The following is a 13,267-nucleotide window of genomic DNA, read 5'->3' on the forward strand; positions in this document are numbered from 1 at the left end:
GGAATTCGTACAAGGCGTATGTGACGATCATTGCACGCAAAATACTACTCGGTATCTGCCAAGAACCCTCTTCTTCGTATGCCTTTCTTCCTTCGCCCTTTCTTTTACCTTACGTTGGTTCATTATTCTATTATCATCTCTAACCGAGAGGACCATTTGAAGTACTTGCTGTTAATATTGCCGTCTATATAAAGTCTGGAGACATGGACTAAAGGTCGTAGTTATGGTCATTGCATCAGCGAGGGTGTTAATTTGCGCGACTGTAGAGATTTGTTTTAGTAGGGTCTCGCTAGTTGCATGGAGGTATCCGCAAACCGACGTGTAAACTTCCAGTTGTGCAGCGGCATAATTCATCCAAGAAGCCGCGCAGGACAGATTTTCCCTGCGGCACCGCTGTATCTTATTATGCAGTCCGGAATGGGGTTCTAACCTTGAAAGGCTTTAAGGCAAGTTTTGGGACGTTGGAAGATATTGCGAGAGCGAAGTTCTCGGAGTAAGTAAACTACCCGATCTTGTTCTTCCGCCTGTGTCCGCCGCTCGATCTCTCTAGCGAAATTGTTTTGTAGTCAGTTCAACTGCCTTCATCCGTATGAGCTTTGCTATGTCTATATAGGAGTCTTGAAGAGCAACCAGCCATGTTGCAAGGGCTTGGAACCGGCGAAATCGTCCACTCGATATGAATCACTGCACCGCTCTGTCTGGATCACGAATACCCCGAGAATAATGTTGTTGCCATTATCCACAGCAAATTCAAAGTATAAACATTCCATATACGGCCGACATGATTCATTATCACTGCTTCCATACGCTTTCTACTTCCAGTAACCTCCGGATCATTCTGCACTCTTTTCGAGATTTGTAAATGCTAGAAGAGATCTACGAAGTAATAGATGTCTTCATGAAAAAGATGTGACGCGTGAGGAAGAGAAAAACTATCTGCTATGGAGCTGAGAGAGATAAACTATAGGATTACCTGACTCCTGTCAGTAAAGTGAGCATTAATTCGTTCCATGCACTTGTCAGCAAAGAAGACTTTCAACTTCGAAATCTGGCATTTTGAACCCTGATAACAGCTCACATTTCGATGCTTTCTCTCGGTGGCTGTGTGCAGATGCCAAGAGAATGAGTGTTTCAGGAGGTAGAAGTCCGTCTGATCGTATGGTGCTGTAGCTCAACTGGGAGGATTAGTGCGTTAGTCGCGCGAAGCACCCTGTCTATAGCGCACTCGCCCTTGATACCCCCGGTCGCGCGACCGTAAAGCGGCGCTCACCCTATTCTCACTCGGGCGGCACCTACCGACTATCGATCGCACATAAGCCACACGCCGGTTAGTAGTTGGGTGGGTGACCACCAGCGAATCCTTGCTGTTGCATGTTTTTGCTTCTTTTCGTTTATGTCTTTTTTATTCTTCGTGTTCAGTTCCTAGCCGCTCCGGTCTTTAGTCCATTCACGGTGATCACCCCGAACACCATCTATTCTTCACCTAAATGCCCTGCACGACACAACCCTGATTCCCTCTTAGTCCTTTTTAAAATAGATATCGCATAAGCCTATTATGAACACGATCCATAAGAGCCAAGGATAATCTCGGGCGCCGAAGAATCTCTGGTCATAGTTAGGCTTCTGCCTACCTTCAACTCATCTACAAGATCTTTTAAACATGAAAAGCCCTCCAGTTGATGTCCTCTACAAAATCTGTTCCAGCTTGTGATCAGCTTGTGATCAGCTTGGGGGGCTTTTGGGACTGATGTCTATCCAAAATCAATGCAAGTTTTCTATATAACTCAATCAAGCTGAATAATGTATCAACTCTTATTGTACAATAGCGTAGACAAATTCTCGTCACGGTAGTTCGATAAACCGTCTGGCTTCGTTTGCTGGAGCTTCAAAGATCTTCGGCGCTTCATTGTGAGCCTGACCGTTGTAGGATTTTGAATAAATCACGGGCTGAGTTTGAGATGTGACAGGGATGCTCTCATTGACCTGCGTTGAACTTTTCGACCTCCGTCGGACGAACAAAAATATCGCGAGAGCCGCGACAAAAGCACCCCCGAGTCCGACACCCACTCCCACGCCAATTTTGGTACCACCTGATAGTCCGCTATTTCCCTGGCTGTTATCACCTGCAGTGGTGGTTGTAGCGACCGCTTGAGTTGTAGTTAAGGAGGGACGCAAGCTTGGAGTAGATGCCGTGGCCTGCGTAGTTGAAATTGCAATGCTTGATGCGGTAAAGCTTGCTGAGTCGTCTTCGGTGATGTTGAAGTAATGACTGGCAAAGATTCCATCCGGGTCATTAATATCCGAAGCATTGCGGACTTGGAAGAAAAATACTTCTCCGTTGTTCAAGTCTCTGTTCGTTGACACAATCCAGTCATAAGAGGTGACGTCGTGAAGGTTGGCTGAGAGTGTTTGACTGTGTTAGGGAGTTGTTTGCAAGAGATCAAGGCCTAAATGGGTGACATACTTTGCACCCATTCATAGTCTAAATTATCATTTTGCCATATCATGATTGAAAAGGTTTCCAACGTAGTATCCCAGCGCAGTTGCACTGTCTCCCCCAGGATGTAGACCGGATTATTACGGTACTCATGAATGGGACCTCCCGTCGGTGGATTGTAGAAAATCCCCGGTTCCGCAAATACAATGGCGCATATTAACAGGATGATCAAAAATAGCTCCATGGGAGGAAAACAGAAGATGAAGACGGGGAGTGAGTAGGTATTATAGAGTCATGGGACAGAGTTTGCGCAAGGCCTGAGACTCAAATCCTAGGGTTGGCTTAGGGAAAGGGGGTTTTTCTGGTCACAAAGCACTAACTGATTCGCTAGACCATTCTTAGCTAGTCCCTCCAAAGTCCCTCAACACCCATGCAAGAGAGCGACTACAGGACTTGCTTCGAATTCAATAGACCTGAGCGTAGCTGAAAGTAGTTAGACCTCCTCACTTGCATTCAACTTGATTCAAGCATGCGCCAAATATGGTCCCATTATGGTCCGTCTCCCGCCGAGACGGACGGGCCCGAATAGTATCACAAGCCGGCCCAATCACACGCTAAAGCCTAGTGCTTTTTGGAGGTAGAGTCCATGTGGGTGGGGGAGGGGGGGGGGGGGGGGGTCTTAGCACAAACCCCCACCCAGCGTTGATTGGGCGAACGGAAAACTCAATCCAGAATGTAAATTTACCCTTTGTTGCATGTATACCACTGATTTAGCGATATTTGAGACCCCAAGTGTGCCCTCGTTCTAGCTATAGAGGGAAAATAATTGACCCATACGTGGTTTTGGAGGTGATCCCGTAGTTTACGCCCAGGATGAGGGAGTTACCAGAACGTGTGATAGGTGGCTAGGACGGCGGCGCGGTCCACTCGACATGGATATAAGGCACTATCTGACTAGCGTTGCATTACTGACTACAGTGTGATTAATACTGCTATTTGCTGCGCCCCCTTTCATAGAGGCTATCTTGGAAGCTGTATTCATTTAATCCTCGCTTTCATGCCTAGTCGAACGCTTTTAATGCGGCTCCTCCGGTACATAACATAGAGACAATGCCGTCTGGCGTCCGCGTGTTGCTCTCATACCGTCAGACCTCTTTCGTACTTTCCATCGTGCTCCTCGTTGTTTGTTGGGTTTTTTTCCACACTCTCTCTTTGTCCCCAACGCGCGAATCTGCTTCGGCATCCGCCTTTCCAAAGACTCTCTCGCATCCAGCAGAGGGCGCAGGCAACGGGACATTAGGAGTAAGCCACTCTCTTAACTATATTGACCGGTTTTCTTGTTGACATAACGAAGTTCCAACAGATACTTGCTTTATCCCACGGTGCGTCATGGCGCACTCGGGGCCTTGTCGCCGCAGCTAGATTGACTGGGCTTCAAATCACGATTCCCCCACAGCCGCCAACACACCCAGATCTCATCAACGCATTTGCTCTTCTAGGTCCCCATGACCAAGAGAAAGACCACCCTACCCCCGGTGGCAGCCGGGCTTGGCTCGCGCACCTTGATCTGATCAAATTTGCCTACCAATCCAACTTTCAAACTACCCTTATCATCGAGGACGATGCTGACTGGGACGTATTGCTCAGAACACAAATGAAAGATATTGCATCCGCAGTGAGGTCCCTGACAAAGACCTCCGAAGACGAAGGGTGGCCGTACGGTCGCGGCTGGGATATGCTTTGGATTGGCCATTGTGGAGAATACTGGCAGGAAGGATTTGACACTGTTTTCTTTGATAATGATGCAGTGTGCCCACATGCAGACTACACTGGTTGGGCACATGAATACCTGTCCCGCCTACCTGACGGAAAGCGAGCTGTATATTGGTCCAACAACCCAGTCTGTTCGTTCGCTTATGCGTTGTCTCATGACGGTGCAAGAAAAGTGTTGGAGCTAACTGGAGCTGGTCAAGGGGAGGCATTCGACGTCAAATTGATGGGTGAATGTAAGGCTGGAAATCTTGGGTGCATCTCTGTCGCCCCAGAAGTCATCCACCAATATTTCCCGCCCGAGGAATACAGGTTAAAAAGTTTGGTGGATATCGGCAATGGAGAAGCACCAGGGCCGGAAGATGCGGTTTTCGAATCTATAAAGGGCACTACAGCGAACATACTATATAGTGCACGTTGCCAGGCTCTCTGGGGCGAGACCTGTCTCAAGCGATAGCCTCCCGAGTACTTAAAATGCCATGTGTCCTTAGGCTTCAAATAGAACAACTCAGGTGAGTGACAATACTTCATCACTACAACTCAGCTAATCATCCTTCAGATCTAGTCAAACTCGAGTGCCCGTCCATAACACCCACCGCCCACGGGCATTTTCATCGCGGGCATGCCCGCTATGCCCACCGTTATATAAACTTATCTTAAATATATATAAAATTTAGATGTATATCTTATTAGAAATCCGGAATTATGGTTGCAAATAAGTTAAAAATACAAATTTAGTTGAAATATTTCGAAATTTATCAATAAGATCACGTGTTACGCTAATTTTGCTTTCTAAAAAAGCCCACGGGCGCCCATGACGCCCACGGCCCGTGGGCAATGCCCACCCGCCCGTCCATGGGCGGATGTCGCAGTCTATCTCCTACCGTAATCGAATAGGTTCACTTAATATACTAGTTCAACCGCCCACGAAGTCTGTCGATAGGAAACTCGCTTAACGTCTTTCCAAGTTGCTTTAAATAACTACTATGTGTAAATCGTGCCCAGTCGCCCAGCTAACAATCTGTTGTAGAGAATTGTTGGAATAGAATTTATTGGTTCAAGCTAATCTCAGACTACTACAATACAATGTAACGCAATGGGATATGTAATAATTATAATATAGGATAGAAGATAGACCCATTTGCATGTTTTCCACACCCAACCAACTCTCTCAAACACGATCAAAACATCGCAAGTCGGGCCGGCGACTTTCTTTCCTTGGCAAATGAAGCGTGGTAGACTGGTCTTGCGGCAGAGGCTAAGGCGACACCCAGCCGATATCCTCCAAGTCAATGATGAACAAGTTTTTCTTTTCCCAATTCCACGCAATGTTGCGCCAGGCCCCGTCCTGATGACTAGCGCCATAGGCTCTAAGCATGTTTAGCTTTTGGATTGTATTCATCTCCAAGAAATCGCGCGTTTTATCGATGGTTGGATGATCAAGTCGGATCCCTGCCTAGCTAAGCACCAATATATGACGTATTCGAGCCCTATGATACCGGTACTGGATGTTTGTGTTCGTGCTAAACAGCCCCAGGCAGATAGGCATACAGTTTCCTAGTAGCACAGCTAGAGACTAGTAGGTGCAATATACGAATTTAATGCTGCACTCGCGACTATAAGTGGTGGCTTTGATTATCACTGTATACCTTTGCGAAAGCAAAGTCGCCTTGATCATGCAGGCGGTTTGATCGCGTATGTTCAGCTGCTAGAATTTGGTCATGATGGTAAATGTACCTTTTGCTATACGGGCTAAATATTTAGATGAGCAATATTTAGGTGGGTGAATATCTGCCCTGAGTCCCCTGAATAGAGCAGCAAGCCGCCCACGCCCGAACCGTGGGCGCTAGGTGACCACCACCTCAGACATGCTGTTGTATGTTTTTTTTTTTTTGTTTCTTTGATTCATTCGGAAATCCCCTCTTGCCGCCCTAATCTTCAGTCCATTCAGCTACTCACCTGAATGCCCTGAACACCACTATTCTGCACCTGAATATCCTGCACGCCCCTGAACCGCTGACGTGTCCTCCCCCTCCTCCACTGATTTTTTCTCAGGCGTGTTGTTTTGATCACAACTCTCTGGTACTAGCTTTTACCGGTTGACACATGTCCTGCTAGGATTCAATGACAGTAGGAAAGAAAAAGAAGAAGGACCGCCTAGGAATATCAAAGTTTTTATTGAATATAACTTCGCTGGTGGTCACCCTCTCCATTACCAACTCACCGGCGAGTCCCTTATGTGCGGTCAATATGTTGTAGTTCGGTGGTCACCCGGGTGAGAAATGGGTGACCGACGCTTGGACCCTCTCAGCTGAACCAAGGTGTCAGTTTATTGGGTTGCCTAGTCCGTCTGACTGGGTTTCTTGCATGCGCACAGCCACCAACTAACTTAGCTATCGTAGCCTAAAGGTAACTGAAGTCATTCTTCACTCCTGCTAGTATCTAAGCCGGACTAGCCACGAGAACCTCCCTTCAATAATTGCGATATCGGACTAATTTGTAAAACATTTGGTCAAAAAGGTGACTTTTATTTTGCAAGCTGTAAGATTCGAACCCTTCACTAAGTATGATATAGGCGCTCCCCTATACAGAGAGGTTCAACATTTGACAAGAAAAGGTCACTCTGCCTATATCATATTTGTATCATTCTGAAGAAAGACTCGCCCTGGTAACTCCCGTAAATTGGACTGTGACCAATGGATATCTGCAAGGCCGCATCAGAGGGGCATGCAAATATCGTGCAACTCCTTCTTGACCAAGGGGCGGATGTCAACGCCCAAGACGGCAAGAATGGGACTGCTCTCCAGGCCGCCGCATTGGAAGGGCACGCACATATAGTGCGACTGCTTCTCGACCAAGGGGCGGACGTCAACGCTCAAGGCGGCTGGTATGGAACTGCTCTCCAGGCCGCCTCTTTGAGAGGACACGGAGAGGTTGTGCAGATGCTTCTTGACCAAGGCGCAGATATCAACGCTCGAGGTGGCGAGGATGGAACTGCTCTTCATAGCGCTGCCTTAGGAGGGCACCCAGAGAATATTCGACTCCGCCTTAAACGAGGTGCGGACGTTAACGCCCAAGGCGGAGAGGATGGAACGGCCCTCCACCGCAAGAAGTTTGCTAGACCGCCAATTAAGGTAGCCTGTCTGCCCTGGTAAGCAAATCCTTTGAAGAAAAAAAAGACGAACTTGACTAATCTTATTCTAGTCGGGCTTCGAGAACACGATGTGGCGGCCAGATGCCATGCGCGAGTGTATGTTTTCTTTGTATTTTGAGTACTTTGGGGGTTTTTTATTTTATTTTGGATCTGAGTTTATCAATGTTCATTGCATGGTCTAACATTCACTTTAGTGTATTAGGAAAGGCAGAGAATGCTGTTATCTACCCAGCAAACAAGACGGGCCACACAAAAAGAAGGAGAAGTCCTCCCTGTCACCAGAACAGGAATCAAGACGAGATGAGGCTCTGTATAATGATGTTCCCTCACCCCCGGAGTTTGAAGAAGGTACGTCATCGACATTCCCAAAAAAAGATGGAACTGCTCTCCACGCCGCCGCCTTAGGAGGTCACACGGAGACTATTCGACTCCTTCTTGAACGAGGTGCGGACGTCAACGCCCAAGGTGGAGAGGATGGAACGGCCCTCTACGCCGCCGCGTTAAGAGGACATACGGAGACTATTCAACTCCTTCTTGAACGAGGTGCCGACATCAACGCCCAAGGTGGAGAGGATGGAATGGCCCTCTACGCCGCTGCATCGAGAGGACACACAGAGACTGTGCGACTCCTTCTCGACCAAAGCGCGGACTTCAACGCTCGAAATGGCGAGGATAGAACTGCTCTCCATGCCGCCGCCTTAGGAGGACACACGGAGATTGTACTACTGCTTCTCCTACAAGGCGCGGACGTGAACGCCCAAAGTAGCGAGGATGGAACTGCTCTCCAGGCCGCCGCTTTAGGAGGACACACGGAGATTGTACTACTGCTTCTCCAACAGGGTGCAGACGCTAACGCTCAAGGCGGCCAGAATGGAACTGCTTTCCAGGCCGCTGCATCACAGGGCCATACAGAGATTTTGCAGGTAATCTTGAGCAGACAAGGGTACACGACCCCGATCACCGAGGAAAATCTCAAGGCAATTTTGAACAATTCAAATGCGCTCCAGCTGATGACCTCGATTCTCGCGTATCAAGCCGATAAAATCATTATCACAGAGGAAGTTCTGATGGCAGCCGCGCAAAACCCGAGGGGAGTTCAGTTGATGGCCCTTTTGCTAGAGAGCAGTGCCAAAATCTCGGAAGAATACATCTGGGTACGGGATCTAGAGAAGGTCGGTTATAGCTACCAGGAGATTATTGATCTTCTTCTAGAAGATAGGAATGATTCTCCTTGGTTTTCTTTCGAGTCAACCTACTCCCCCGACGTCAAAGTTCAGCCTGGTCGACATGTTCAGGGTTGTTGTCACCAGATTTCGCCATACGAAGCAAGGCCAATGCAAATTTTCGATCCCAAATTTGAAAACGATATAACAAATGATCATCATGAAATAATCCTTCAGATCCAAGAGTTCTGTGGTTTGGCTGGAATAAAGCCAACCACGCCAAGGGTGACCGAGTGGGTTGGATACATTGAGTTCAATAAGGTTCATCAGGTACTTACGGTGTCATATACCCTGCCAACGGAAGGAAGCAACCCGCCCGATGTTGGAACAATATGGTCTCGCATCTCTCGAGCTCTGGATGGACTTTATCACGCTGTTGCTTTAATGCAGGCAAACAATCTTTGCTGCAATTCCTTCACAGTTCTCAAATCAGGGTTCCAAGGCCACGAACCGTCTTCGTCATCTCTGGTAGAAATTATTTCTGTTTCTTTCAAGTCAGTTTTGGTCCTTATTGAGGAGCTGCAAAACGTCATAAACCCAGCCTCTAAGCTCTCTGACACTAGAAAGCTTCTATCTGCATCCACGGCAATCCTCGGACTCATTTGGCAAGAAATACCGGATGCTCCAGGTGACTCTAGCATGGAGTGGTCCCTTCATGTCTGTGCGCTAGCAGTCCAATTTCTCTGCCTTGGCTTTCTATCATACAGTCAAGCGCATATCGAACCCCTTCGACCTTTTTTCTTAGATTTCTTCGCCCAGCAAGTGAGACTGATGGGCCTTCACAGGGACGCGACCTATCCGTTTTTGGTAGCAGAACTTGTCAATCTCACTTGTTTAGGTAACATGACCCGTGGGAAAGTCTTGTTATTCCGTGCCAGCAAAGATCCATTACAGAAACAATCCTTGGAGACTCAAAGCCAACAAGTAATCCAAAAGCATGACGTCTTGGGCCATACCGAAAATATACTGGATACATGGGGACCCGGAAACCTGATACTTCGAGGAGACGGAAGTCGCGCTCCTGTGGCCATAAAAATTGGAGATGGCTTTATTTTCGCTCATGAAGGTGCAAAATTTCATTGGAGCCAGCAAATGCCTGGTATCGAGGGTTTGAGGTCGATTGAGATGGAACAGTCACTTTTGATTGGCTCTTTGGTCGCAGTAAATGCTGCCTGTAAACCTATCGAAGCTGATTCCCGCATTATATCAGCCAATCTTTTGGAAGAACTCGGAACAAGCCGTTCTCTCTGGCAAAAGTCGCAACGACAATTAGGCATCCAAGGGGGCCAGTATGTTGTTTGCCAAGCCACTGAAACTTGGAATAAACAAACAGGCATCCCGGTGAAAGACAGAGCGCTCTCATATCCGTCCGAAGTGCTTATTCAATACCTCGATTACTATTGGGGAGTCCAAGTGAGCTACTGCACTGGAGTAGCCAAGAGAGTCCGTTTAAGAAAGTTGGTGGCAGATTTGGTACAGCATTTCTCTGCCGGATCGGCATTCAACTTTGATACTCTCGAAGCCAAAATGAATGACGAGACGCTACGACCAAAGGACCTTCAGATCTGGCTTAGCAGCCTGGGCCCAGACATACGCGCAGAACTTCTAAATATCATCTGTGATATTTTGAATACTCTTCGACACACCGGACTAGACAGCACGGAGACATACTTTTGTGTTGCCTGGCCATTCGAGGGTAACATCACTCAGTGCGTTAAAATTCCCCTTGAGCATGATAGCTCATGGGCCAGATTTCTGGCAGATTCTCATGATTGTGCAACTTTTGCGTATATCACAATGGAATGTTTCGAGACGGCTGAATTCAGATGCAGCAAGACTCCAGAACCCTGCCTTAAAATATGCCAACTGGAGACTGCCGTTTCTCGCAGCAGAAAGGAAAAGCATGAATCGTTCCTACAGCATCAGGAAATTTGCTTCTTTTCCAAGCAGGATACCCTGTTCTGGGTCAAAGTACTGAAACAGCATACAGATCAACCGGCAAGTCTTATTGACTTGGTGCATATTCAATCCATACCATATAAAATCAGACAGAGATTATATTTGAGCGAGAGAAGGAAGCAGCGGAGTCGTTTGCGCGAGTGTGCTACAATGTGGACCCAAGGAGAAGCCGTTTCGGTATTCTCCGTACGAAGATCGAGAAAATCACATTAAACGCTGTTGTGGGAGCATCAAACTCTCCAAAGTATCGGGACGTTGCTTTAGTGGCTCTAGATACCAATCGATATACTGATCGGGCAAAGCCACAGCACCGTTGAACCAAGCACAAACGACAACGGTGTCCGCTGAAGGAAAGTACTCTCTATTCTGTTGGTAAAGAGCAGCCACTCGACCCATCATATAATGGGCTTTGTTATCACCCACAAACAGATCAGGTGATGGTTGCAAAGGTTGCGGAGGAATATGAGCAAGAATAGCACCGTGTGCGGATGCTATGAGAACGACAGAGCAAGATCCAAGGTCCCTGGTACCAATTGCCGCCAGTTGTTGGAAAGAAAGAAACTGGATGTCGCCCATTGGGACCACAAGAACTGCACGAGAGGCTTGCCATTGAGCGAGGATTCCGGACATTGTGGGGAGATCAGAAAATAGAAGTGTATGATATTTTGCTCATCAAGTTAGAAGGGTCATGTCCATCAAGAGTAATCTTCTGCTACTTTATAGTCTCTCAATGAAGCTGCTAAGGATAGGCAAGACGGCTGACAATGAGTTTCACATCCCTGGCTACTTTCTAATTCGAATTGATAGACTGCGTACTCCGTACAGTGCACCTAAGCTAGCCGCCCACCCTGAAAACATGTAGAAAATGCAAGTCTCCAATTGGTGGTTTTTAAGCCCCACTCAAGCTGGCGCGGCGAAAGTGGAACGCTTTTACCTACACTGTACGGAGTAGGCTAGGATCCATTGGGGGCTCAACCTGTCCTGCCTCGGTCGCATAGATCATTAATTAATACTTCCACGAGGGTGGTTCCCATACGTTCTAGTTCGCAGCCATGTATACTATAGCCAATCAGCTTGTTCTTAACCGGGCTGCTTGCTCAGCATTTTGCTGCGAAACCCGGCCTAATGTGCACATTTTCTAATTGGTTAACTCGGTGCAACGTCTGGTGACTTCGACTCAACTTAAATACCTCTCTCTCCCTCGCCACTTAACTGCGCAGGTTATACTTTCCGCTTCATTCAGCCCACCCAAGCACGTGTGTCAAAGAAATTGTGAAGACTTCCCCATTGAAATCCCGCTATGGATGTCCTGCCACCGCCAGACTACCCTCCGGTCCAACCAAGCGATTACCCTCAAATTCCAACTCGGACGCCACCAGCGACTCTTGAGGTATTGCGTGCTTCTTATGTTAGCGATGGTATTCAGAAATTTCGGGAGATCTTTGAATCACAAAGTTCTTCGTCGGAGGGGTTTGACATATGCGACTTCTATGCGATAATGATCGAAGCCATCAAACGAGACGACGTACAGTTCATCAAAGAACTCCTTGATCGCGGCTTGCCCATGGATCCGCTCTATACTCTCGAAGCCGTTAATGCGAAGGCAAAGGATGCCCTGGAGGTATTCCTTAAAAAAGGATGGAATATCAACCAGCCTATGAGCGAACTCAAACCTCCCGTACTAGGGTGAGGCTCGTCCCAATAAACCATCTCATCGATAACATTATAACATTGGTTCAGTTATGCTATTGCAGATGAGGAGATGGTAGCTTGGCTCCTTGATCATGGAGCTGATCCTAATCAACAATGTGTTATTGACCTCACTCCACTTTCCCTTACTGTCGAGAGCGCGCCAGTATCAGTCATCCAGCTCATGCTCAGTCGTGGCGGAGATGTTCGAAAAGGCCAACTTCTCCATCACGCAATTGAACGGCATTCGGATAACATTGCGGTCTTAAGCCTTCTTCTAGGGAAAGGGGCAGATATTAATTCAACTATGTACGAGGACCATTATCCTTCTCGGGCGCTATTCTCTTTCATGGACCTCGGAACGCCTCTGCATAAAGCGGCTGAACTCGGTAAAGCGGATGTGGTTCGCTACTTGGTCAGCAAAGGAGCGAACTTGAATAATAAAGATGCAAAAGGTCGCACAGCTCTGGAGTATGCGCGAATGTTAAATCAGCGGGAGGTGACTCATGCACTCGAGAAAGGCAAGTAGCTTGTCCTTTCCTTCTTGAATACGCTCGGTCATGTTTCATTTGGATGGACTGGTCTACGATTTATGTTACCGTTCCAGCATTCGAAATTAGTTTCATCATAAACGCGCTTCCTGTACAATCATCTTCAAGGCCTGCAAAACAGTATCCAGCAAGAGTTTGGCTATGCTGATACTGCAATCGAACCTCTTGACAGTAAATACACAGTACATGACAACTACTATCATTGATCCGAAGCTATCTTTCCTTTCCAAGTGTCCACTGCTTGTTTTCCTCTCCAGAGGTACATGCGGCCGTTGAGCCGCACCCTTTCCAAATCGTGGCCTGAGTAAGCCCTAAGTTGTATCAAAGTGCCCTTGACCAGTAGCCAAGGTAGATGGGAATTGTTGCGACTAAATACAGTTGCTAGCTTGCCGGTCCGCTTAATGTTATTGTTTTCGGGTGCCTGTCTTCTGGGCTTTTAGACGATCTGGTAGGTACACCTCACTGTCGTCCTTTTGCACCAATG

The 13,267-nt window shown here is 47.5% G+C and overlaps 4 protein-coding genes across 4 annotated transcripts; 3 read left to right on the plus strand and 1 right to left on the minus strand.

Annotated features, from left to right (window-relative positions):
• Positions 1 to 1,842: 1,842 nt before the first annotated feature.
• On the minus strand, positions 1,843 to 2,681 carry PGRI_083770 (uncharacterized protein; the record flags this gene model as incomplete). The annotated part of the gene is made up of 2 exons (XM_040796091.1): positions 1,843 to 2,399; positions 2,465 to 2,681. 2 exons carry the CDS (start codon positions 2,679 to 2,681, stop codon positions 1,843 to 1,845), a joined length of 774 nt encoding a protein of 257 aa, XP_040650629.1.
• Positions 2,682 to 3,547: 866 nt separating this feature from the next.
• On the plus strand, positions 3,548 to 4,664 carry PGRI_083780 (uncharacterized protein; the record flags this gene model as incomplete). Its single annotated transcript, XM_040796092.1, has 2 exons — positions 3,548 to 3,739; positions 3,801 to 4,664. 2 exons carry the CDS (start codon positions 3,548 to 3,550, stop codon positions 4,662 to 4,664), a joined length of 1,056 nt encoding a protein of 351 aa, XP_040650630.1.
• Positions 4,665 to 6,903: 2,239 nt separating this feature from the next.
• Positions 6,904 to 10,356, plus strand: PGRI_083790 (uncharacterized protein; the record flags this gene model as incomplete). The annotated part of the gene is made up of 4 exons (XM_040796093.1): positions 6,904 to 7,341; positions 7,412 to 7,457; positions 7,602 to 10,293; positions 10,347 to 10,356. 4 exons carry the CDS (start codon positions 6,904 to 6,906, stop codon positions 10,354 to 10,356), a joined length of 3,186 nt encoding a protein of 1,061 aa, XP_040650631.1.
• A 1,487-nt stretch (positions 10,357 to 11,843) lies between these two features.
• PGRI_083800 (ankyrin repeat domain-containing protein) lies at positions 11,844 to 12,761 on the plus strand (the record flags this gene model as incomplete). The annotated part of the gene is made up of 2 exons (XM_040796094.1): positions 11,844 to 12,229; positions 12,284 to 12,761. The coding sequence occupies 2 exons, from the start codon at positions 11,844 to 11,846 to the stop codon at positions 12,759 to 12,761; spliced, it is 864 nt and encodes a 287-aa protein (XP_040650632.1).
• Positions 12,762 to 13,267: the final 506 nt, after the last annotated feature.

This window comes from Penicillium griseofulvum (genome assembly GCF_001561935.1).
Source record: "Penicillium griseofulvum strain PG3 chromosome Unknown contig_10, whole genome shotgun sequence".
Taxonomy (NCBI): domain Eukaryota; kingdom Fungi; phylum Ascomycota; class Eurotiomycetes; order Eurotiales; family Aspergillaceae; genus Penicillium; species Penicillium griseofulvum.